Source organism: Bos indicus x Bos taurus, chromosome 16 (genome assembly GCF_003369695.1).
Source record: "Bos indicus x Bos taurus breed Angus x Brahman F1 hybrid chromosome 16, Bos_hybrid_MaternalHap_v2.0, whole genome shotgun sequence".
Classification (NCBI taxonomy): Eukaryota; Metazoa; Chordata; class Mammalia; order Artiodactyla; family Bovidae; genus Bos; species Bos indicus x Bos taurus.
Window position 1 is genome coordinate 79,784,825 of NC_040091.1, and position 25,356 is coordinate 79,810,180.

The 25,356-nt window shown below is 60.6% G+C and overlaps 3 protein-coding genes across 5 annotated transcripts in view; 1 reads left to right on the forward strand and 2 right to left on the reverse strand.

Moving 5' to 3' along the window:
* Window positions 1-2,959: 2,959 nt before the first annotated feature.
* SHISA4 (shisa family member 4) lies at window positions 2,960-5,690 on the reverse strand. Its single transcript, XM_027565898.1, has 5 exons — window positions 5,541-5,690; window positions 5,120-5,291; window positions 4,306-4,439; window positions 3,556-3,723; window positions 2,960-3,440 (listed from the first exon to the last, which is right to left on the reverse strand). The coding sequence occupies exons 1-5, from the start codon at window positions 5,611-5,613 to the stop codon at window positions 3,394-3,396; spliced, it is 594 nt and encodes a 197-aa protein (XP_027421699.1). The 5' UTR covers window positions 5,614-5,690; the 3' UTR covers window positions 2,960-3,393.
* A 91-nt stretch (window positions 5,691-5,781) lies between these two features.
* On the forward strand, window positions 5,782-13,810 carry LOC113907005. The gene has a single exon (XM_027565897.1). The coding sequence runs from the start codon at window positions 8,989-8,991 to the stop codon at window positions 10,036-10,038; it is 1,050 nt and encodes a 349-aa protein (XP_027421698.1). The 5' UTR covers window positions 5,782-8,988; the 3' UTR covers window positions 10,039-13,810.
* Window positions 13,606-25,356, reverse strand: part of IPO9 (importin 9) — a 39,517-nt gene continuing 27,766 nt past the window's right edge. For all 3 annotated transcript variants that reach the window (XM_027565894.1, XM_027565895.1, XM_027565892.1), the window contains 10 exons: window positions 20,027-20,253; window positions 18,556-18,704; window positions 18,234-18,362; window positions 17,524-17,799; window positions 17,286-17,452; window positions 16,730-16,863; window positions 15,908-16,030; window positions 15,498-15,602; window positions 15,283-15,359; window positions 13,606-14,473 (listed from right to left, as the gene is read on the reverse strand). In XM_027565894.1, coding sequence (XP_027421695.1) covers window positions 14,363-14,473; window positions 15,283-15,359; window positions 15,498-15,602; window positions 15,908-16,030; window positions 16,730-16,863; window positions 17,286-17,452; window positions 17,524-17,799; window positions 18,234-18,362; window positions 18,556-18,704; window positions 20,027-20,253 — 1,498 coding nt within the window. In that variant the 3' untranslated portion in view covers window positions 13,606-14,362. The remainder of the gene's footprint in view (window positions 14,474-15,282; window positions 15,360-15,497; window positions 15,603-15,907; window positions 16,031-16,729; window positions 16,864-17,285; window positions 17,453-17,523; window positions 17,800-18,233; window positions 18,363-18,555; window positions 18,705-20,026; window positions 20,254-25,356) is intronic.

A 25,356-nucleotide genomic window follows, 5' to 3' on the forward strand; every position in this document is an offset into this window, starting at 1 on the left:
GGGGGCCGGCGCCCCGAGCAGCCCAGGTCAGGAGGGCCGAGGGTGAATGACCGCGGGGCAGTGCCCAGCGGGTATGCCCCCAGGCCCGACTCCCACTGCCTGGATGCCAAGGGCGTCTCTCCGCTTTGGAGCTGCCGCCGGGCCTGGGGCCTTGTCCCCCGCGTCCACCATGCGCCTGACCCCGGGAGCCCAGTCAGGGCCTAAGGCGACGCCTGCGCGCGGCCCCCGCCCCTGCCCGCCTGTCCGTGACCTACGGCGGGCACGGCCGGGCCGGAGGGCGACTCCAGCCGGCCGCACGGCCCCGCGCGGCGCCCAGGGCCTCGAGGCCCCGCCGGGCCGCCGCTTCAGGGCACGAGGCTCCCGAGGGGACGACCCCTCACGCTGTGCCTGGGGGTGGGTGTGGGGGGCCAGGCCCCGCCCTCCGCGCGCCCTCTGTCCCTCTCCCGCCTACGTTGTCCCCTACGCCTCCCCCGCCGGCCGATGACGTCCCCTTGCCCCGCGGCTCCCGCAGACCAATGACGTCACCCTTCCCGCCCCCTCCCCCGCAGGCCGATGACGTCACCCTTCCCGCCGCCCCCGCAGGAGAATGACGTCCCCTCCCCCGCCTCCCCGCAGGCCGATGACATCACCCTTCCCGCCGCCCCCTCGCGTCCCTTGCAGGCGGATGACGTCCCCATCCTCGGCGGCGGCGCGGCGCCTCCTAGCGGAGACGCGGCCGGGCCTTGCGCGGCGCGCGGACAGAGGGCGGGCGGCTGTACCGAGCGCGGCCCGCCCCGCGGGAAGGCCGGGATGGCGGCGGGGGCCGCCCTGGGATCAGCCGTGTTGAGGGGAGGGCTCGCTAGGCGGGGCCGAAGCCCTCGCTGACGGGTCCGGACCCAAACCTGGGCTGGGATTCCCAGCCGCTTTACCCTCTCCGCACCCCGCCCGGGGGCCGGCGGAGCCCCAGGCCCGGCCCGGCCGCGGAAGAGCGCCCGGACGGGGGCGGCGTGTACGGGCCCGGGGTCTCCGGGCTGCAGGGCCCCTCGGCCCGCTGGCTCTCGCAGGAGGCCCGGGCCGGGCCTGGGGCCCAAGGCCGCTCAGGCGGCTCCTCTAAGAGGCGAGAGATCCGAACGAGGGTCAGCCACCAGGACCACCGGGCCTGGGGAGCCTAGTGGGGGCGGCCCGCTGGGGAGGTGGTAGAGGGGCAGGCGCTGCCCGCCCCACTGGGCACACTTCTTCCAGCCTCCCCTGCTCTGCCCATCGGGCTCTCAGCCTCCTCCCGCTCCTGACCGCCCCCGCCCCCGCGCTCCGCTGTCTTGCTAACCCCTGGCTCTCGGCCCTGACTGTACGTTCCAGGCACCTGGGCCCTAGCCCGCGCCCCGCCATCCTCTTCTGGACTCAGGCTCCCCGGCACCGCAGGCCTCGCTGACCCCAGGATGCGGGTCCTTCCACCTCCGCTTCCCTGACCCCCCAGCGTCCTGCTGCTACCTCCGAGCTGGGCAGGACCCCCACTTATACCACTGCTGACCCAACCCCTGAGGGTCACGGCTGCTTCTACCCAACACCATCTTGTAGGGCGACTGCCAGTTTTCAGGGGTGCTGGGGGAGCAGCTGTGCCCGGTCCCCAGGTGAGGTGTTGGGTCCCAGGAGAGACTAGGGCGGTGCCCTGTTTACCAGCTAGACAATGTGAGGGGCCTCCTCTCTGCTGCCACCACGTGAAAGCTCCACTCCAGCACGATTTCCCCTTTTTCTTAAAATTCTCTTTTTTGCAGTGCTTTGCAGCAACTTAGCAGCAGCAGCAGTTAATTGATTGGAAATGTTGGAGGGAGGGGGTAGGGGGCTCTTATTGGGATAAACTGTCTCCCATCCTAGACTATGGAGCAATTTCTAATTGGCCCCAGGCTGCTGACTTAAGGAAGCTCATTCCGGATGGCATGGCCCTGCATTCATTAACATCTCATCTTTCAGGGAAATGCAGAAATTTTGTCCTGGAAACCTCCACCTCCCAGCTTCAGGACAGAGAGAGGGGCTGTCCAAACCTTGGGATGACTTGGTGACCCCTCTCCCAGCATGCTGGCAGAAACTATGGCCTGGAAGCCAGGACACCTGCGGCCCACCTCTCGTCCCCATCCTCGGGAAAGGTGGACTTGCAGCACAAGCTTCCCCTTTACCGAGGTCAGGTCCAGAGGTGGAGGTCTGGCCCCGGCCCCAGAGCAGCTGGCCCAGAGTCCCCCGCCCTTAATGTGAAAAAAGAGTCTCCAGCGGGCCCTGAGCGCCACCGGCACAAGGGCCGGCCCTCCAGACCAGGCCACAGAGCCCTGAGGCCTGAGGAATGGAGCCAGCAGGTTGCAGTGGGGCCGGAGGGCAAGTGGATGGAGGGGAGGGGACTGAGAGAGGGCTTGGAGGGCTTAGGGGCTTTCCAAGCTGACTTGGTGTTTTCCCCGCGTGAATTAAAGTCTATCGAGCTTCCCTTCCTGGATCTGTCACCAGGCCAGGGGGCGGGAGGGGACCGGCCTGACACAGCAGAGGCACTGAAGTGGGCCTGGGGGTCTCGTGTCTTGGGCGCCCGTGATGCTCTGAGGCGGCTGACAGCACCTGCCCAGCCGGGCTCCTCTCAGCCGCTGGTCCAGGGAAGGCCCTCTGACGGGGAAGGGCAGCTCCAACAAGCTTCCTGTACCCCTGAAGCAGTGCCCTCATTCTACAGATGAGGAAGCGGAGACCCGGCAACCTTGGGAAACACACCTAGGTCAGTCGGTGGGGGACAAGCGCGAGTCCAGGTGTCTCAGATAGGTGGAGGGAGGTGCCTCTCACGCCGGACCCACGTGTGGAATCTGGGACCAGGAGGACCCGTCCCCCCACGGTGGCAAGATCTGCCTCCCCAGCTCTGGCAGCCTGGCAGCCCTCAGCCCAGGGCTTCTGCCTGTGCTCGGGCACCGGCCCTGCCCTCCCCCACGGAGTCAGGAGGTGTGGACGGCCCAGCGGAGTTATGTCACGACGGCTTTAATCCCCCGGAGCGCGGCCCGTGGGGCAGCCGGGGAGGGGGGGGGGCGGCTTCTGCCCGTGGCTGGTGGAGCCTCCCCACCCCCAAGTCCACGGCAAACAGGAGGGGCTCAGCCTTCCTGGCCCGGGGTCCTGGGAGGAGAAGGGCTGGAAGAAAGCAGGGGCCATGCAGGCTTTCCCGCCCTTCCCCCACTCCTGATTAAAAATAGTCCACATGTCCCAGGCCCTCCCCACCCACCCCTCAGTCACGGCCAAGTTCCAGCTCAGCTCCTGTTCCTCCTCCCTGGGGCTCCATTCCCAGAAGGTCTCAGAGCGCAGCTGGGCCTGGGGCCTGGCAAGCAGACGCCCCTGCCCACCCCCTGGGCCGGGCGGAGGCTCAGCCTCCTGAGGGACGGCAGAGACGCAGCTGGCTCCTCAGGCTCCGGGGTAGGAGGGCTGGGGTGGCACGTACGGGGGAGGAGCTGTAAGCCAAGGAGACAAGGTGAGGGTCGGGGTGGCCCAGGAGTGCGCGAAGGAACCCCAACCCAGGCTGCAGGACCCCCAGGGCAGAGCAGGCAGGAGGCGGGGCCCACTCACCTGCAGGGTTGTAGACTGGGGGTCCGGCCGGGTAGAGTGGATACTGGGGTGCAGGACCGCTGGGTGGGTACATGAAGCCGGGCTGTGGGGGTGCGGGGCCGGCTTTGGGGTCCTGGGGGTATGGGTACACTGGCTGCACAGGGACGCCTGTCATGGGGATCTCCTGGCCTGGTTGGGGGACAAGGACCAGTACTCAGGGCACCGCCTCCATGGGACGCCGTCCCTGCCCCTCTGCCCCAAGATCCTGCTGCTTGGCCGAGTCCAGCAGGGCGCCTGCAGGTGGCCCCTGCTGGTTGGTCTGGGTTCAGCAGTGTGCCCACTCAGGGTTTCAGAGACCTCCTGGGCCAGACAGCACTGGCCTAGGGGGCATCCCGCCCTGCCCCGGCCTAGCAGAGCTGCCCCCGAGGGGTCCTCTCACACTGACCCCCACACAGGGTCACCGTTCCCACACCCACCAGGCCTGGGCCTGTGTGCAGGCACACGATTTTGCACACGGAGCGCACCCGACGTCGTTCACGCTCCAGGCCCGGCCTGCTGTTTCCTGAGAGCCATGTGCACGCGCACGGCCCAAGCTGCAGGTACATCGGTGTACCCAGGGTTCACACGTGTCCCTGCGCTCTGGCTTCTGGGGTGACAGGCGGGCAGGTGTGTGTCCAGAGGGGCCCGCTGCTGCCAACCACACCTCCGGACCTCTGGTGCCCTCCGAGGGCACCCCCGCCCCTTCCCGCGTGGACAGACGGACAGACGCACCTTCGAACGGGCTCTGCAGCTGCTGGCGCCGGCGGTAGAGGTAGCAGCAGGAGCAGAGGAAGCAGCTGATGGTGCTGGCCACTACGGCCACGAAGAGGATCACGGCCGAGGCGATGCCCGCTATGGTCTTGGGACTTGGACAAAGAACAGGTCTCCTCACCTTCCAGCCTCACGCGGGGAGTCCTCGCCACACAGACCGCCATGCTGGCTTGGACCCCCGGCCAGAGAGACGCGGGGCTCTGCCCGCCCCGCTGGGGAGAGCTTGGGGACCGCGCTTCCCTGAAGGCTGGGCAGCCTCCTGAGCAGCGGCCTCCCTGCAGGGGCTGCTGCGTGCACCCGAGTCCAGGACTGAACAGCTTGGACTCCAACACAGGAGGCCTGACGGGCAGAGCTCCTTTCTCAAACCGCGCTCGGTCACTGCCTCCCCATACATGTTCTGTATGTCAGCGTCTCCTCCTCCCAAAACAAGTTTGAAAGCCCCGTTTGTGCGCCCCCCTTAATGAGGAGGAAACAGTGACCCACCCGGGACCTGTCCTCCCCAAGATCACACAGCTGGTGAGCGGCGGACTGGGGATTGGACCAGTCCGGCCAGAGGCTGGAGCGCCGCTGGGCCAGGGGCTGCCCCTGCCCCCGCCCTGCACAGGCCCGGGCGGGGGGAAGGGCCCGGCCCAGCCCCAGCCCGCGATGACCACATGACGGTCACCGGCCGGCCCCTCCTGGAGCTCCTGCGCCCTGGAGCTCCAGCCCCGCTTCGGGCCCAGGCAGGGTGTCGGCTGAGAGCCGGAGGGGGTGGGGAGGGGAGGCCGGCGCCCACCTGAAGGCCAGGCAGTGCTTCTGCTGCCTCTCGGTGATGAGCAGGCTCAGGTCCCGGCAACAGTACCGCTGGTAGCAGGTCCCGCAGCAGAAGGTGAAGAACTCGCAGTTGAAGCCCGGATGCCAGGAGCCATTCCGGTCCAGGTACCACAGGCAGTCCTCGCCAGCCAGAGCTGCGGGCAGCGGTGGAGGTGCCCAGTGGCCAGCGGGCCGGGTTTCGGGCCGCCCCAGCCCCACTCCACTGCCCGGAGCTCCACCCTGGTCCCTGCGCCCGGAGGCCTCGGCCTCGACCCCCAGGGTCGGGCCCCCCGTCCAGCCCCCGCACCTTTCCCACGGACCCTAAAACGCCGAGGCTCCGCCGGGATCTCCCGGGCGCCCCCGGGCCGCGCGCCGAGGCCTCCCGCCGCGCCCCCGGCCCTTACCCAGGGGCGCCCCCAGCACCAGGAGCGCGACCGCGGCGAGCGGCGCGGCCCCGCGGAGCCCGGCGGGCGGCATGGCGCGGCGCGGCGAGCGCGGGGCGCACAGGACGACGCCGCCGCCCAGCTCCGCGGGCCGGCTCGCCCGCCGGCTCCTCGGCTCCTCTCCGCCTGCTCGGGGCGGGGCTCGCCGGCCTGCGCCGACCCTGCTCCCGCGCCCCGCCCTCCGGGCTCCGCCCCGGCCACGCCCCTCGCGGGGGTCCGGGTCCGAGCCGCCCCCACAGCCCGCCCCGCGCCGGCGGCCGCTGGGCCCTGCTGCGGAGGGCCTCTTGGCCCTCGGCCCGCTAGCTGCCTCGCCCGTCGGCGTCCCCGCCCTGAGAAGCCCTGCTCCTGGTGCTACTTCCAAGCGCTCAGGCGCAGGGGCCACCCCTGACGCAGGACCTCCTCTACCCAGCGTCCAGCAGGACGTCCTCCGCCGGCGGCGGGGAGGAGAGTCGGGGGCCGGGAGTCACCCCGCCCCCACCCCAGAACACAGGGGCCCATTGAGAGGCTGCTCAGAGCAGCTTTGTCCCCGCGGGCCGGCAGACTTGGGCCCTGCCAGATGCGCTGGCTCCCTGAGTGCCCCTTCCCCCCACCGAGTGGCCAGCTAGGGCCTCCCACTACGGATGGCAGGCCGCGGGGACCACCTGGGCCCGTCCAGTCGGATGCCCTCGGCAGTGGAAACCTCTTTCTTCACAGAGCGACCCCACAGAGAGACTACGGTAGTGCAGAGCATAGGGTGGCCCCTCCAGGGGTCATAGTCTCCTTGCAAGTTTGTCAGTGGCTGTGCCCCTGCTCTGGGGGCACCTGACCAGGAATTTGCAGGGCCTAAGCTAGGGAGAAAATCCAAGGCCCCCTCAGCCCCTCTGCGTGCAGCCCTCAGGGTGTTCGGACAGGCCCCTCCTTTGCGGCTCCCCAGAACCCCATGAGCTAAATCAAGCTCACTGGTGTTATCAGTTCATTTTATAGACATAAGCTGGGACTCAGGGCAGTTCAAGGATTTGTTCAGGTAACAGAACCCGTAAGTGGGAGAGGCAGTCTCAATTTAAGTGGCTTCACCTGCTTAGTGGGTGACGGTGTCTACAGGTGGTATATCCTGTAAGGGTTATACCTTAATGTCCAAAATATACAAAGAACTCAGACAACTCAACATAAAAAAAAAAAATACCCACAGAAGACTTGACTAGATATTTTCTCAGAGAAGATATATAGATGGACAACAGGCACATGAAGAGATGCTCGGCATCACGAATCATCAGGGAAATGCTTCAAAACCACAATGAGGTGTCACCTCACACCTGTCAGAACGACTGTCCTCAGAGACAACAAACAACAGCTTTGTTGGTGAGGATGCAGAGAAAAGGTTCGCACCCTGGAGCGTCGTTAGTGGGGATGTGAATTGGTGTGGGTACTGGAAAAAGTACGGAGGTAACAGAAAGAATCACCGCCCATTTCGGCCAATCCCACTCCTGGGTGTTCACCTGAATGCAAATCCACTAGTTGTAAAAGACATATTTCAAAAGACATACGCACCCTTCCGCTCACTGCAGCATTATCCACAATAGTCAAGATATGGAAGCAACCTAAGTGTCCAACAACAGATGACTGGATAAAGATGTGTACGGATATACAATGGAATGCTACGAAGCCATAAACACGACCTCCGTAGTGGTCCAGTTGTTTAGATGCTGTACTCCCAATGCAAGAGGCCCGGGTTCGATCCCTAGTCAGGGAATTAGGTCCCATGTGCTGCAACTAATTAAATATTTTTTAAAAAGAACGAAATGTTGCCATTTCCAACAGCAGGCTGGACCTGGAGGGTGTTATCCTACGTTAAACAAGTCAGAGAAAAACCAGTAGTGTATGAAATCACACATGTGGAATCTTAAAAAAACAAAAACAAAACCCAAATGAGCAAACATGAAACAGAAATAAGAGTTGTAGATACAGAGAACCCACAGGTGGCTAGCAGAGGAGAGTGTGCTGCATGGAGGCTGTGAAGTACACTGAGCACCAGGCTGTGGAGTGCAGTGCGCTCAGTACAATGAGCGCGGCGGCAAGTCACATAGAGAAGTCGGCAACACAGCAAGGTGTGGGGCTCCCTGGTGCTCAGTGGTAAGGAACCCACCTGCCAGTGCAGGAGACACAGGCTCAATCCCCGATCCGGGAGGATCCCACATGCAGCGGGGCGACCAAGCCTGTGCACCAACTGCTGAGGCCGAGCCCACGCTCTGCGACGAGGCCCCGCCGCAGTGAGAAGCTGAGCCCAACAACTGGCGCGTAGCCCCACTCTCCCCCACCAGAAAAAAGTCTGCACAGCAACAACGACCCAGCACAGCCAAAAATAAATCTTAAACAGAATGAAGTCTCGAGTGCCCATCACGAGGATCCATCAGTCCCGGCGCTCCCACCCCCAGCAGCAGATGGCAAGTGTCTCCAACATCGAGGCGTGGAGGCCCAGCAGAACCTGAACAGGCTGGGAAGGGCGGCGGGGGCAGGCGCGGCCCTGTCCTGCCCCGCGGGTGCTGGCGCCTCCAGGAGAGCAGAGGCCAGGAGAGGGTCTGCTCCTGCTCAGGACGTGGCTGCTCATCTGATGGGGGCCGGGGGAGCGGACGTCTGTCCTGACAAAGGACGAAGCCATAAATGCCGCAGAGACAGACGGATGGATAGAGCCCCCAGCTCCCCACACCCGGCAGCGCGTCCACTTGCTGAGTGCAGGGACCACGTGGCCCCGTGCTCCTTGCAGTCCCCAGCCCTCACTGCGGGGGCTCGATGGGCAGATGGAGGGCTGTCTCTTCCTGCCCTGCCCCAGCCTGAGCCCAGAGCCCACCTGATGGGGGTCTTTTCCAGCATCCCTTCTCTCTGTGCCTTTAGCTCCTCTTTCCTTAGGAAACAAAACCTCAAGTCTCTCCTATTAAAATGAAACAAAGCGAAGTAAAACAAAATGACCTGTTTCCCAAACCCCCTCTCTTTCTGTGTCTCTGCTTTCCACCCTTTTTTCTCCACCTAGTTCTCCTTAAAACTTAACATGCCTGGTTCTAGCTCACCAGGACAACAGTGATTTTCTGATTGTAAAATTCTAGGAAAACTTTTCAGCGCAGATGACAGGAGGTGATCAGACAGGTCAGAGGGGAAAACAGGAGCTGGGTAGGAGGGGGTGCTGCTCCTCAACCCGGGGGGCTGGAGCCTGCGCCTGCGCCTGCGTGCTGAGCCGGGCCCTGGGCTGGAGGAGAGGGAGGGGAGGCTTGGGTGGGAATGCTGGGGACTGGGGAGGGGGTTGTACAGGCCTGCAGGGGCTTCCCTGCACCTTCTGTGGGCAGATACACAGCAGCAGCCTTGCCTCCCCCAGCGGGTCTCCAGGCCCCGGGGGTGGCCAGGCTGTCCCTGGCCCAGAGGGGACAGGGCGTGGAGGGTGATGACACCGGTGATTCCGCAGGTGAGTGTGTGCCAGCGTACCCACGAGGCACCGGCACTAGAAGAACTTAATTTGCTCTGTTCCCAGGCTGGGGCTCAGAGCTGGACTTCTGTGACTTCAAAGCCCAAGCCGGTCCACTCGTCCTTCTGCCTCTCGTGGATCAGGTCTGAACCGCTCCGAGCTGGGCCTGGTGTGTGGGCCACATCCGTGGGCAGACCTCGGGGTGGGAAGCCGGGCCAGCAGGAGTGGGAGGAGCGGGACCGTGACCCAGTTTGGGCCTGGCCCGGGGCTTCAGCCACAGCGTCTGCTGAGTCATCCCACGGCCGGGCTGAGTGGCCGGCTGGGCCTCCTCCCATCCGGCTGATGCGCCTCTCCAGGTCAGGGCAGACCGAATGGCATCCCCGAGGCCTCCCTTGCCTCACGGGGCCCTGGGCCCTGGGGCTCCCACCTCTCCTCTTCAGGAGAGCCCCGTGGACACCCTGCCCTCCCTGCCCCGCGGGCCTCTGTCCACCCAGTTCCTGCAGAGAGAACTACACTCTTTCCTCCGATGCAGTCTCATTGCACCGAAGGAACAGGCTCTCACTAGCCCCCAATAAACACACATTCCTCCTTCATCAGGAGGCTCTCCTGGTGTCCAGTGTGACTTGTACTTGCTGTGGACAGAAGGCTGTCCCTGGCTCAGTCCTCGGGGGCGGGGGCATGGGGGCAGCCTGGCAGGAAGGGTGCCAAGTGCCAGGCGTCTCTGTGGGGCCCAGGGGGTCTGGGCCGAACCTGGCAGCCTCAGGCCGTGGTGGGGCAGCCACTGGCTGGCCCTGGGGGCCGCCAGCCAGGTCACCTTCAGGTGGCACCTTCCTGGGTCCGTGGCCAGGCCAGCTGGGCAGGGCGGGGGCCGACGAGCGCTATTTTGGGAGCCGAGGGGAAGAGACGAAGGAGGCTCTGTTTGCAGCTCTTCTGTCTGCCCACTCCCTCTCCTGGGAGGTCTGTGGACACGGGCGTCCGCCCGCACTGACCCTTCCCACTGAGCTCTATTTTCAGCCGAGACCCGCGTGAGCCCTCTGCGAGGCGAGGATGGTGGCTGTCCTCGCGAGGCTGGCTGTGTAGGGCTGGGCTCAGGTGCGGAGGCTGGCGGTGCACTGGGGGCTCAGCTCATCACCGCCCCACGCCACCGGGCACAAGGCGGCTGCGTTGGAGTCCACGCCCCCGGCGCACGGCTCCCCAGGATGGACTGGTCACGTCTGCTCACCCTACGTGGCCCCGGGGATGGAGAGCAGGGCCGGGATGTGGCGGGGTGGGGTGCCTGCTCGGAACCTCCGGCCGGGGCAGAGGAGCCCCGCCCTACGGGCTGGAGAGGGCCCCTCGGGCCTCAGCTTCCAAACTTGGAAGTGCAGGGGTTCAGTTGGACCCCCTACAACTGCAGGTCAGCCGGCTCGGGGGCTCTGGTCCTCTCTCTGCGTGTTCAGTCGGAAACAATTTGCAAGAGGGCCCTGGCAGGGCCTCGGTGGACCAGCCTCCGGCCCAGCGGGTGAGCCCAAGGTCAGGAAGGGGAGCTAGGCTGAGGAGGGACATGGCCACAAAGCCAGGGGGCAAGAAATGCCACACCTCTTTCCCTTCCGTCACTTTAGGTCAGACAGTCTCTCCTCCCAGCTGGCGAGCAATTCAGGCTGCGGTCCCTACAGCTTGCTCCCCTGCCAGCCGGGGTCACATGGTCTCAGGACCTCACACAGTGTAAACTTGGGGGTGGGCTCTGTCGAGGGCTCGGGGGCCTGCACATCCAGCAGCCTCAGTTTGTGTGACCCAAGCGCAGGGACCCGCCAGGGAGCCCTGGTGCTCGGCCAGCATCGGGTCCCCAGACTGCTATCCCCTTCCTTCTGGGAGCCCTCTTCCTTCTCTCTCCCTCCCTCGCTTCCCCTAAGACCCTGGACCTAACCTCAGTTCACTCGGGGTTTTAACCTAGCATCCAAAAGCAGGTTATCCTCAGAGTTCTGCTTTCCCCCTGCAAAAGCAACTAAGGCAAGGAAATGCAAGAACTCAGCCAAGTTCCCGGAACAAGTGGAGGGGCAAAAACCTAGTGAAAGCAGATTAAGACAGCTCCCGGCAGCACCAGGTCCCTGGGAAACGCTCTGCTCATCAGGTGGGACGCTGGAGCCATTCCCGCAAAGGCTCCCCAAGGCCCTGATTCAGCAGCAGCAGCTGTGAGGTGAGCTGAGTCACCCTAACCCAGGGAGTCAGGAAGACCACCCCACAGAGGTGGGGCAGCTGGAGGGCGGGGAGAGGACACCCTCCCGGCCTGAACCTATGGGCCTGGAGTCCAGCCCGTCTTCACCTGCAGCCACAGCCCCGAGGCAGGGCGAGCTCTGAGGAGGCAGGACGGGAGGGCGGTGCTTCCAGCCCTGACTCGATCTCTGCACCTCCACCTGCAAAGGGCATGGACAGGCCCCTGCTCTGCACGGCCAGGGCCGACCCTGGAACAACACGGGTCTCCACTGCACAGCTCCACAATGACGCAGGCTTTCTCCACCAGCAACTCCAGGGCTACCCCGCCCCTCGTCCCGCATTGGCTGAACCTCGGATGCAGAGAACCTAGGCCCACCTCTAAGTTCTCTGACTGCCCACGTCCCTCACTGTGGTCAAGGATCCTCAGTAGAGAATCTAGGCGAGTTCACAGGTGACAGAGCAGCCCTAACGTCGCGTGCTTCTGACAGGTGGGCGGCTGCCAGCCACTTCCCCCACCCGCCCCCCAAGAGAACCCCCTCTGCCCTTCTCCTCTGGGGCAGCAGGCACTCAACCCAGAACCGATGTATCTGGTCAGGTCCCCAGGCCCACTGTGCTGCTTAGCATCCCCAGCTAGACTGGCTCCTGGTGGAAGGGGCCCTGCACGTGAGGGGCTTGGTATTTGCTGGAATGCCATGGAGCCAGGAGCTGGCTGTGTGTTCCCATCTCCTTAGTGACCATGGGCCCACTGGGCGCCTTCCAAGTACAGGCCCCTTTAAGCTTCCGGAGCAGAGTCCTGTCTGCCCGAGTCCCCCAGCCCTTTGAGCCTCTCTCCTCGACCTGACCTGAGTGCTTGGCCTTCCCCCTGCGGACGCGCCGCCTCTGCCACGCAGCCCTGGCTGGGCAGCAAGCTGGGACACAGTGCTTGGGCCCGCAGCAGGCACAGGAAGGCCAAGGTGGCCCAACAGGGCTCCGGACGCCGTGCCCTGACCCCAGCCTCAGTCTACACGGGGGTTTTACAGATGCAGGGACAGTTCCTGCCACACCGCCCGTTACCGGCACAGATCATGCAAGCACTGCTCTATGCTCGGGAATCCTGGGTGTTTTCACAGGGACTCTTATCAACCAGCACCTTGGAGAACAAGCTTACATAGAGGTTGTGCCCACGTTTGCTCTGGTAGAGATGCTTGGATTCTAAGTTAACAGCCTCCCCAGGGACTCCCTGTTACCCGAGAACCTGATCGGTGTCCACGTCCTCGTCCAGCACTTACTTCTGTAAATGGCCTCAAACCGTCTTCTGGAAGGTAAGGTGTGAAATGACCCCTCGTCGGCCACTTACAAGATGGGGGCTGAGGGCAGAGTGCCCTGGGCGCGCCACAGACCACCCACCGGGCTACTCTGCAGTCAGAGCTGGCGGCCGGTTGCCGCCTGCTGTCCTATCTGGTCTGTCAGTAGAATCAGATGCTGAGGCCCATCTGGCATCACACACTCCAGCCACCCGCCCTTCATGTCGGTCCCCATGGGCCGGCGCTCTCGGGGCGGAAAGGGAGCTGGGCTCTCACGTCCTTTCCGGCTCCCAGTGTGGTCTGCGCCCCCCTCCCCTCCTCCCCACCGAGCTCCCTGAGGCCCAGCGTCCCGGCCACAGACCTTGATGTCCTGGCCGCTCTCCTCCAGGGTCAGGGCGCCCATTTCTCGACTTCTCACCTTGAACCTCCAGTCCTTCTAAGCAGGCAGCCCTGCCCTTCCTACCCGGAAGCTAGTTCTCTTTGGCCAAAGAGATGGACACGAAGGGGGAGTCAGAGGGTAAGTTCTCGTCAGGACCACTGGCCTCCGGGAGGTCTTTTCCACTCCCTGCCGAGTGGATGCAGCCCCTGAATGCACTTCCTCGTCAACAGAAGGGAAACATTATCTGTGCACCTGCCGTAAAGGTGAACGGGAAACAGGAAGGGCCTGCACGTCAAGGGCTCCAGGGAGCGCAGCGGGAGAGGCCGGGGCCGGGCTGGCAGCCCCGCTGGGAACCTGCCCCTCCAGCTTCCCACTGGGGGCAAGGTGGGCGGGAGGCACACCTGATGACACTGAGCCTGAGGCTCCCGCAGCAGCCCTGGGGCCCTTCCCTGAGAACTAGTCAGCTGCACTAGTAGCCCACCCCTGCTGTGAGACCACCGCCTTAAGGAACACTGCGCAGCTATTCAACACGGGCTCTGGTACGGGCACGACCAGAAAAGGGGGTGCAGGGCCACTGGCTCCCTCCCAGAAACTGAGCACGTAGCTCCGTCTCTAGGAGGCCCTTCCCAGAGGCTCAGCTGCACAGTCCGCGGGGCTGCACCCGGCCCCAGCCCCTCACCTCGCTGCTCCTCTGAGAGCGACAGGAGGCAGTGCCAACATCAGAGAGCATGCAGACTGCACTCGTTTGTAAAGATCACTTTACTCTCCTAGAAAAATACACATTGCAAATGTGAGGGCCACAACGTCCCCACCTTAGAGGATTCCTGAGGGAGAGGGACAGCCTCAGTATCAGGCTGTGTGTGGGGCGTGTGTGCAAGAGGCATGTTAAATATGGTGGGGGCAAGTGGACTTTTAAAAAAATTTGTTTTTCCATTTTTTTTTTTTTCTAAAAAAGGAAAACCAAATTGCCATCTGTCTGGCTAACCTCGTGTGCGTGCATGTACGAGGAACAGCATCAGGGAGGGGCTGTCATGCAATGAGGCAAAACCAAGACGGCCTTCTTGGACGGGGACTCTCAGGGTTGCAGGAGGAACAGGGTCCCTGGGGGGCTCCCCTCGGCCCCGAGACAAGTGCATCAGCGGGTGAGGGCAGAAAGCCCACTTCTCTGCGAGGGGAGCTGGAGCGGAACACATCAGACAGACTATGAGACACCAGGTCCGTCCTAGAAGACGAACGGTCGTGACTTCCTGTGCTCCAGGTGGGGGCCCACAACCAGGAACGCGATCGTGCCAGGCAGTGTGCTCTGGCCTGGCCGGCAGAGGCCTGGAGCGCAGAGGGGCTCAAGTGGGAGGAGCCAGTGCTCCAGCGCACGCTCCGAGAGGCACAGGCCACCAGGCCTCGACCGTCAGCGTAGCCTGAGGCCGCTACTGCAGGCCGAGAAGAGAGAGTCCCAAGGCCAGGAAGGGCTGCACGCCGGGCATGGTGGGCGGGGTTCCCCTCAGATGCCGATGGTCTGCAGCACCCGCCTCTCACTGTCGCTGAGGTGGCCCGAAAACATCACATAGCAGGGCTGCTGGGCGAACTGGCAGAGGAAGTCTGTGAGGTAAGCCTAGAGGGCGGGAAGGGAACGCCTGAGGGCTGCAGCCAGGGGGGGCCGGGCTCTGGCCTTCAGACGAGAGCCCACACCCCAGGGTCCAGTCTCTGGCGAGGTTCAATCCAGAGGCGGAGTGCCACAGGCACTTCCCAGGACCACGCCTCACATACTACCCTGAGAACGTGCCACTCTGAGGACTCTGACCATACAGCTGCAGGAAGCTGGGTTCTAGCACTGAGTGAACCTGAGGAGGGAGGGAGAGGGGAGGGGGCACCTGGGTGGGGAGGGGCATGGGGGGGAGGGAGAGGAGGGGGCACAGGGGGGAACACAGGCACCGGGGTGGGGAGGGGCACCGGGGGCGAGCACAGGCACTTCGGGGAGAAGGGCACCAGGGGGAGGAGGGGGCACCAGGGGGAGCACGGACACGGGGGGGAGGAAGGGGAGGAGGGGGCACCAGTGGGGGGACACCGGGGGGGAGGAAGAGGAGGAGGGAGCACCGGGGTGGGGAGCAGGGGCACCGGGGGTAGGTGGGAGCACCGGGGTTGGGAGCACAGGCACTGGGCGGGGGGGGGAGGAGCAGGGGTACTTGGGGAGGAGAGGAGCACTGGGGTGGGGAGCACAGGCACCGGGGGGGAGCACCAACACTGTGGGGAGGAAGAGGAGGAGGGAGCAGCGGGGTGGGGAGCAGGGGCACCGGGGGAGGGGGTGGGGGGGTGGAGCGGGGAGCACAGACACTGGGGTGGGGAGCACGGGCACCGGGGTGGGAGCACGGGCACTGGGGCGAGCACGGGCACCGGGAGCCCCTCACTCACAGGGCACCGTACCTGCAGGTCGAGCTGATAGAGCGGGTCTGTCAGGGCGTCGGGGTCGTCCTCCTCGTCGTCCTCGTAGTAGTCCTCCTCTGCAGACACACGCGGGGGCGGGATGGGAAGTGTCACCCACGAGGCTGTGCTCAAGGGGCACAAAAACCCAGGTGCCGCCCTTTGAGGACACCCCCACCTCCTGGCCCCGTGTGTGTACGGCTGTTATCCGCACTCACCATATTTACTCGTGGCAAGAATGTCGGACAAGAGCTGGCCAGCCAGGCCGTCCTCCTCCTCCTCATCCTCCTCGTCCTGGTCCTCCCACATGTCGTTGGCGTCGTCTGCTTGGAGATGAGAAGCAGCTGGCACGCGCCTCCCCTCCCACCAGACTGGCCAGGACGGAAGGCCCCGAGGGTCCCTGCACCACGCCCCTAGTCCCAGGGAGAACCAGGGGTGAGCAGACCCTCCCGGCAGTCTGCCTGAGAGCCGACTGTGCTGGGGGGCGGGAACAGGCTGAGAAGCCCCCAAGAGAAGCCAGCCGGGAAGGGTGGCCTCACGTCAGGCAGCTCCTGGGAGCCAGCCCCACGTGGGCCTGCAAGGCGAGCCCCAGAGCAGTGGGTAGGGAGCGTGCGGGGACGCAGGGCACCTTGGTTCCACTCGGCGGGGGCAGCCTGGCGGGCGGCATTGGCCTCCATGACGCTGGACAGCTCGTTGATGATGAGCTTCAGGATCTTGACCAGCAGAGGGATGTTGGTCCAGCGCTCGGGGTCTGGGGAGAAGAGAGGAGGCTGCCCTGGGCTGCTCCCGCACAGCACTGCACCCAGCACTCCACCCCCAGCCACACACGGCCCCGAGTGCGTGTGTGCAGAGTGCTCAGGCGTGTCCGACTCTGTGACCCCGTGGACAGTGGCCCCACCATGCCCCTCTGTCCATTGGACTCTCCAGGCGAGAATACTGGACTGGGTAGCCATACCCTCCTTCACGGGATCGTCCCGATACGGGGACGGAACCTGGGTCTCCTGCACTGCAGGCAGGTTCTTTACCACCTGAGCCGCCAGGAAGCCCCCCAGTCATGAGGCTCAACGTTAAGATAACTTCATTGTACTCTACATCAGTTTAGAGGTCAGGAGAGATGAGAGCCTTCAGGGGCTAAAGGGGACGAGCTGTGTCTGTGAGAAAGCTGGGACACAGGGGCCTGAGCAGGTCAGAGCGCCGCAGGCCCCAGAGACGCAGCCTCAGGGACAGCGTGGGGAGTATGAACCTGCAGTTGGATGGCAGCCGTGACAGACATGGACGCAGGGTCCCGGGCCCAGAGCGGGCTGGCCACCAGACATCCTGTCCACTTGCAGCCACAAGAGGACCACACACGCTGTGCCCCTGCTGCGCCGGAGGAACCCATCTCTGACGCCCCTTCTGAATGCCCCCCAGGTGTCCTAGTCCAGCGGGGGTGGGGCACGGCGTCACGCACTCTTGGCCGACTTGGAGCGGGTGCGGACGCCCTCGTCGGGGCTGTGGAGCTCCTCGCCCTTCACGCGGATGTCCTGCAACCGCCGGTCGTCGGCGGTGATGCCGTGCTGCAGCAGCTTACACAGTGCCACGGAGCTGCAGGGAGAGAGCGCTGTGAGCCGGCCTCCCCAGGGACGCACCCGACCGCGACTGGGTGGGAATGCGCCTCCGGGCGGGCTGGGGGAATGCCAGAGTCCGACTGAGAGGGGCTCCTGTTCCTAAGGGCGGGTGGGTGAGAACAGCTCTTGAGCAAAGCCACATGGACGTCCACCCTGGAAGGCGTGGGGGGCGGTGAGAACAGGGGATAAAGTCCAGGGTAAATTGTTAGAAACCTGGCTTTAAAAACAAGAGGAAGCCAGCAGCAGCCCTCAGGCGGGGCCGGGGAAGGGCTCTTGCCAGGGAAGATCCCGTTTTCTGGAAATTTCAAGATGGCAGCTACTCGCAGCTACAGTTCAGCAAGAAGGAAGAGGGGCCGGGAGCGTGGTGGGCAGTGGGGCCGGGGGGAGCACGAGGCCCACCTGACTTTGCCCTCGTACTGCCCGTAGAAGAGGTGCTGCCGGCTGGTCCACTCGGCCATCACGAACTCCAGGGCGGGCTTGCCGGTGGGTCCGGGGAGGCTGCACAGGAACTCCAGCAGGGGCTCCAACTGCGTGTGCACCAGGTGTGCGAACACCATGATGAGGGACTAGGGGACAGGGGACAGCGGCTCAGGGACCCGGCACACAGGCCCAGGGCCCCCCGCGGACGCCCCCGCACCTGCATGACGCTGAGCGTCTCGGCCTGCTGCATCTTGCTGAGGACAGCGCGCAGGATCTGGTCCAGGCTCTCGCCCAGCTCCCGGCCCGCCCGGGCGATAAGTGTGGACACCAGGCGGCCCACGAAGGCGGCGGTGAACTCAGAGGTGCGGGGGTCCAGCAGCTGGCTCACCACCTGCATGACGTACCACAGCCCGCTGTGGCCCTGCTCGTCGCGCCACTGCGCCACCTGCTCCAGCGTCACCGACACATAGGCCCGCAGGCACTCGCCTCCGTTCTGCAGACACGGGCAGCCTGTCAGCGCCGGGCTCCAGACCCATACGCACACACCCTCCTCCCAGCCCCTCGTGGGAGCCCAGACACAGATCTCTCATTAGAGGAGGAGCTTCAGCTGCCAGGCTCCACCTCTGGTCCTGGGGAACGCAGCTGAGCTGCAGCTGAGACGGGCCCAGGTCTGGGGACAGAGCAGACCACTGCCTCGAGCCTCCCCAGGTCATCCCTCTGCTGACTCTACTGACGGAAGAGGGCTTCTCGGGGCCCGAGCCTACACGGCTGGGATCTCTTCTGCTGCTCGGACCCCACGCCTTTGAGAAGTCGGAACCTTCCCGGTCCTCCGGACAAGCACAGATGGCAGGGGTTTCTTTCTCCAAGGCAGGAAACGTCTCAGCCTGCTGCTCGTGCGCCACGGCTCAGACACCCACGTGGAGGTACCTGCATGGTGGCGTTGTCGTCCGTGTGCAGGGTGCACTGGGCCACAGCGGGGAAGGCCTGGCAGATGAGCAGCTGGGAGAGAGGGGGCTTTGTGCTCCGCACCACCGTGGTCAGGATGTCGATGGCCGTCTGCAGGAGACAAGTCAGGCTGCCTCAGGGGCGGGAAGGGAGGGAGGGGCCCACGGGCCTGCCCGCCCACCCACCCAGAGACACTCAGGCCCTAGTGAGAGGCCCCACCGTTCTGCGCCCAGGGACACCCCTGCCCCGAGAACACATCACGGCTGGTCAGGGGTGGCGTAGGGCCATAAGGACGAGGACGCACCGCACACAGCCCCGCGGGGATCTTGTCCGCGGGCGCCTGCATGATGCTGACCAGGGTGGGGATCAGCCGTGTCTGCATGGGGCCCTGGCAGGCCTCGATCTGGGACAGCTCCTTGAAGACATCCTGAGACAGGGAGGCCACCACAGGGTCTGGGGAGACAAGACACGAGCGCTCTGTCCACGCTGCCTGCCACTGGCCCACACCCAAGCCGCCAGCTTTTGCCTGACCTTTCACCTGGACCTGGGGCCCGGGGCAGCCGCTGGGGCCTGGGAGGCAGCATGTGTGTGAGCTGACAGAGTTGGGGACAAGTCAGCAACAGCTGCTCTGAAAACAGAACCTGCCTCTTTCCCTGGGACAAATCTCTAATGCCTATATTCCTGTGAAACATGGATTCATTATGAGCCCAAATGCTTAGAAAAGCAGCCCCCACTGACAGCTTGTTAAGAAGACACCACCGCCTCAGAACTGCCTCACACTGATTTTTCCGGGTCCCACATGTTGAGTAGGACTGCATGTCATCTCCTGGGGGTGCTCCCAAAGCCACTCGAGGCAAAAGAGAAGACCTTCAAACAGCAGAGCCTTGTGAAGAAACGGAACTTTAGCTAAACCTGCTTCACCTACCTAAGAAAAACAGAAACACCCTCCAAGGGGCACTCAATGTGCCGGGCGCTAAGATGCACTGTCTGTAGCAGACGAGAACTGCAGCCCACTCGGGGGTGCACGGCCACGGCAGCAAACAAGCAGCAACATAGCCCCTGGGGGAGGCCGCGTGGCGGGCAGGGAGCGTGCAGGGTGGAGTCCTCCTTAGGGCACGCTCTTGTCACACAACGAATCAAGTAAAACACCCACTCCTGCTCAGTTGTTTAAGTTACGTCCAGCTGTCAGTGACTCCACAGACCATGGCCTAAAACGTCCAGTTGACCTCACATTAGTACCACCCCGCTTCCAAGCGTCAATATGCATTCTTCAGGTATACATGTCCTCAATGTTTTTTCTGATAATAAAACCAAAATCTGGGATTCTATTCTACGAGTTTTGGAAAACAATCTATTTACTTACTACAAGGTGAGCACCTCCCTATGGCTTTATTTCTTTGAGACTGGATTATTAATGGCTGCACAGCATTCCATTTTATGGATGTAATTAATCTCTAATTATTTCCAAAGACTTGCTACTACAGAAAACACACTATGAACACCTGATCCTAGACCTCTGTCTGCCTCCTCTTCTTCAGCTCCCCTCTAATCCTAGTTCTAGGCCTCTTCTTTCAGAAAGCTTTTGATTTTGCTGCTCAGCCTCCCACCTCACTGCTGGCTCTTTTCTCCAGCTCCTAAAGACAGCAAGTCACAGGCGCAGGCTCTCTGCTGTCTGCATCTACACACAAGCAGCCTCTTGCTAACTCACGGTCCCCTCTGCCCTAACACACAGCCCACGAGACTCGGGGGCATCCGCGCGGCCCCGCCCCGCGTACCGTTGCTGTACTTCAGGAAGATGGCGATGGTGAAGGGGCAGATTTTGCTCTCCATGCTCGCTGTGAACTCAGGGTCCACCGTGCACACGATGCACAGGGTCTCCATCACCAGGTTGAGGACCTCGGAGCTGAACTGGGCTGCGAGGTGGATCAGGCCGTCCAGGATGCTGGGGAGGAAGGGCTGCAGCACAGCTGTGCTCTCCGAGACTTTCAGCTGGTCACAGTAGCTGGGGAGCGAGACAAGCAGATGCTCACCAGCAGGTCCGCTCTGGGCTCCCCAGTCAGTGTGACCTCTTACAGAGTTCATGAAGCTACTTCTAGAGTTCACTAGACTTTTACATCTTTGTGTAGCTTTTTTTTTTCTTTTAGAATTTTCAGCACCACCATTTCTATGTTTTCTAAGGTATTTCTGCTTTGGTCTTCACGATTTCCTTTAAAATTTCTTTCATCCCATTTTGTTATGAAATCCCAGTCATAGCTATATCCAGATCATTAAGATATTAAGTCAAATGCATTATGCTTCCTCGGACTACAGTTTTAGGCACATTCCTCAGATAGATAGATATAAAGATATAATATGTACTTTTTTGTTATTTTCCAGTTAGTGTTTTTAAATCTCTTCCAATACAACGGTTATTCATTAATAGTAGACTATTCTTTTACTTTCAAGTTACGAAAATTTTGTACTTTTTGGCAGTTTTTGCATCCTAAAATTAGATCAATTTATAGAAACATTTTACTCATACTTACAAATTTGGTGTACTATTTGTGGGGTTTAGATGTTTGTTTTAAAACAGAAAGACTCACAGACTTTGAACCCATGGTGACAGGGGCAGAAGGTGGAGAAGAGGGATAGTGGGAGTTTGGGATGGACATGCACCCACTGCTGTACTGAAAACAGATGACCAACAAGGACCTGCTGTGTAGCACAGGAAACTCTGCTCAGCACTGTAATCATCTAGATGGCAGAAGAGTTTAAGAACAGACACGTGTACGACTGAATCTCTGCGCTGACCCCTGACACTAACACAGCACTGTTAGTCAACTACACTCCAACATAAAAATTTTTTTAAAATTTACCTTAAAAAAACATTACACATACTTCTACCTCAGTTCAGTTCAGTCGCTCAGTCGTGTCTGACTCTTTGCGACCCCATGAATCGCAGCACGCCAGGCCTCCCTGTCCATCACCAACACCTGGAGTTCACTCAGACTCATGTCCATCAAGTCGGTGATGCCATCCAGCCATCTCATCCTCTGTCATCCCCTTCTCCTCCTGCCCCTAATCCCTCAGCATCAGGGTCTTTTCCAACGAGTCAACTCTTTGCATGAGGTGGCCAAAGTATTGGAGTTTCAGCTTCAGCATCAGTCCTTCCAATGAACACCCAGGACTGATCTCCTTTAGAATGGACTCGTTGGATCTCCTTTCAGTCCAAGGGACTCTCAAGAGTCTTCTCCAACACCACAATTCAAAAGCATCAATTCTTCAGCGCTCAGCTTTCTTCACAGTCCAACTCTCATATCCATACATGACTACTAGAAAAACCATAGTCTTGACTAGACAGACCTTTGTTGGCAAAGTAATATCTCTGCTTTTCAATATGCTATCTAGATTGGTCATAACTTTCCTTCCAAGGAGTAAGCGTCTTTTAATTTCATGGCTGCAGTCACCATCTGCCGTGATTTTGGAGCCCCCAAAAATAAAGTCTGACACTGTTTCCACTGTTTCCCCATCTATTTCCCATGAATTGATGGGACCGGATGCCATGATCTTCGTTTTCTGAATGTTGAGCTTTAAGCCAACTTTTTCACTCTCCTCTTTCACCTTCATCAAGAGGCTTTTGAGCTCCTCTTCACCTTCTGCCATAAGGGTGGTGTCATCTGCATATCTGAGGTTATTGATATTTCTCCCGGCAATCTTGATTCCAGCTTGTGCTTCTTCCAGCCCAACGTTTCTCATGATGTACTCTGCATAGAAGTTGAATAAGCAGGGTGACAATATACAGCCCTGATGTACTCCTTTTCCTATTTGGAACCAGTCTGTTGTTCCATGTCCTGTTCTAACTGTTGCTTCCTGACCTGCAAACAGGTTTCTCAAGAGGCAGGTCAGGTGGTCTGGTATTTCCATCCCTTTCAGAATTTTCCACAGTTTATTGTGATCCACACAGTCAAAGGCTTTGGCATAGTCAATAAAGCAGAAATAGATGTTTTTCTGTAACTCTCATCCTTTTTCCACAATTCAGTGGATGTTGGCAATTTGATCTCTGGTTCCTCTGCCTCTTCTAAAACCAGCTTGAACATCTGGAAATTCGCACTTCACGTATTGCTGAAGCCTGGCTTGGAGAATTTTGAGCATTATTTTACTAGCGTGTGAGATGAGTGCAACTGTGTGGTAGTTTGAGCATTCTTTGGCATTGCCTTTCTTTGCGATTGGAATGAAAACTGACCTTTTCCAGTCCTGTGACCACTGCTGAGTTTTCCAAATTTGCTGGCATATTGAGTGCAGCACTTTCACAGCATCATCTTTCAGGATTTGAAATAGCTCAACTGGAATGCCATCACCTCCACTAGCTTTGTTCGTAGTGATGCTTTCTAAGGCCCACTTGACTTCACATTCCAGGATGTCTGGCTCGAGGTGAGTGATCACACCATCGTGATTATCTTAGTCGTGAAGCTCTTTTTGTACAGTTCTTCTGTGTATTCTTGCCACATTAACCTCTTAAATCAATAAACATTTACCAGATGCTGCTCACCATGTCCAATGGGATACATTATAAAAATACATCATCCAAGTCTTTATTTCTGTTATCTATGGAATGGTAACAAGTCAATAACAACACTGTTTCTGTACGTTAACAGAACCTGGTGCAGAGACAAGGCCCTCCCCAGGTTCTCAATGAGTGGTTTCTCTTGGTGTAATTTTTAGATGTCTCGTAACATCTGTGTCAGCCGCTGGGTTCAGAGGTCATGGTGACCAGTATACCTGTGGGCTTGGACCTCAGGTCTGACCACTCCCTGTTCCTGGCTCACAGCTCCTTGATGCTCAAGGCCACTGTGCTCTGCACCACCCCTCCTGAAGAGTGGGCTGGGCAGACACTTGCGCTGGGACTGACTGGGCCCACTCCTCCCAAGGCGGCCACACTCTAATAAGTGTCAGCACAGCCTGGCAGGTCAGAGGGGCCGCCCTGTGTGCTCAGACCATATGGGATCTTCTACGCCATGCTGAAGAGGTTAAGCTTTACTCTGGAAGTCAGTGTGTCTCAAAGTTTTTTTTCTTTCACAAACCACTTCTGACATCTAATTTCTTCTTTCCCCTAGAGTCTTCAGGGGAACCAACACCCCAGGAAAACGCTGTTTGTGTCCAGTGGCCTCATGGATTGCCTGGCACGCTCCTTCTCCTGGGTACCTTCATCCCAGAGCTTGAAGAGCATAACCAGGGCCAGAGAGTTTCCATTGTAGCAGCAAAAATACAAGTACTCAATTCTAGAAAGAGCAGTTTGAGAGCTGAGATAATAAAGATGGCAGCAGTCTGTGGTTGCAGGCAGCAAAACCCCTCGGGGGCCCCTGCAGGAACTCAGGCAGATGCTGAGCACACACAGGGCAGCTGGAGTGGGAGGGGGGCAGGGGGGGAGGGGGAGAGGAGAGTGGGGAACCGAGCTCCAGAGGCAGGGGATGGTGTCTCTGGAAGAGCTCCGGAGGCAGGGGCTGGTGTCTCTGCGAGGACAGAGCTCTGCTTTGGGTGCAGGACCCACAGGTGTGGGGTCTGCACCTCTATGGTGACAGGGACTGCAGGCAGGGGAGGCCTGCAGGTGGTCGTGAGGAGGCTCAGCAGTGGCTGCTGTTAGTCTTCAGGTCCTCACGCCTGTCCTGGTACAGACAGGAGCACACACGTGAACCTGGAGCTGTGGAGAAAGGTCGGCACACATGTGACTAGAGAAATGTGGCCCACGTGTAAGGATCTGTCACCAGTATCCCGCACAGGAGCGCTCTGAGGCAGTGTGCACTACGATGGACAGGAGGCGGGGCAGGCTCAGGGATGCGCTGAGGACAAGCTGGGCTGAGACTGGCTGCAGAACTGAAGAGGGCAGGGCCACACGTGAACCCTGGCTGAGGACAGGCACGGCGAGGACCCTGCCCTCACAGGAGCTCGCCCCCCGGGGTCCGCTCTTCCACACGTGACGCACAGCTCTGTAAACGTGGGCCGTGCCGTTTCTCTGCTCTGCGTGTTCATGGCTTCCGTCAGTTCTCCCGGGACAGCGGCTACACCTTTCAAGAAAGCCCTGCCTGTGTAGTCAGAGAACTGAAAGTTATTTAAAAATTAAAAAAAAAAAAAAAAAGCTTTCTTCACGTATTTTTTTCTGATTATAAAAGCAGGATAAAATGTCAGCTCCTCTCAGCGTTACTGCGGCGTACTCCATCCACGACACGGTGAGCACGAGCGCTGTGGCACCCGGATGCGTGTCCACACCGCACAGGTTTCCCCTCATCCACTTTCTCACCACGTCCGTCCCCTCAGGCTCCCCTGCTGCTGGGAACGTGCGGTCTCCACTCTCCGTTACACACAGTGCAGGCGCCGAGTCGCGCTCCATGCTGGAGCCTCAGGCCTGACTCATCCTGGGACGACAGCGAGCTCCCTTCCCCCTTCCCTGCCCGCACCCTGACCCCGGCCTTCTGCTCTCCTTCACAGCAAGTCTGGCCTTTCCAGAAGCCTCCAGAGGGAGGTGTGTGGCTCAGCTCAGTCAGCACAGTGCCCTCGAGGTCCACCCGGCTGCTGCAGACGGCAGGCTTCCCTTGCACAGCTGAGTTCCGTCCACTGGACACACATCACCTTTGCCCACTCCCCGCCGATGCCCTCAAGCAGCTGCCACAGCCCGGCTACGTGAACAGCACAGCAAGGAGAGCGAGCACAGGCGTCGGTTCAAGATTGTGTTTCATTTCCTCTGGTTGGATCAAATGGTAGCTCTATTTTTTAATTTTTTTAAGACCCTCCATACTCTTCTCCACAGTGGTTGCACCAATTTACACTCCCACCAACAGTACAAAACTGTTCCTTTCTCTCCACTCCCTCGTTAATCTTGTTATCTTTTTTAAAAATATTAACTAGCTTGCTTATTTCTGGCTCTGCTGGGCCTTCACTGCAGTGTGTGGGCTCTCTTTAGCTATGGAGCGTGGGCTCAGCAGTTCTGGCACACAAGCTGAGTTGTCCCGCAGCACATGCAATCTTCTCGGACCAGGAATCAAATCCGTGTCCCCCTGTCCTGGCAAGTGGATTCTTATCCACTGAACCACCAGGGAAGTCCTCTTCTTGTCTTTTTGACACTAGCCATGCT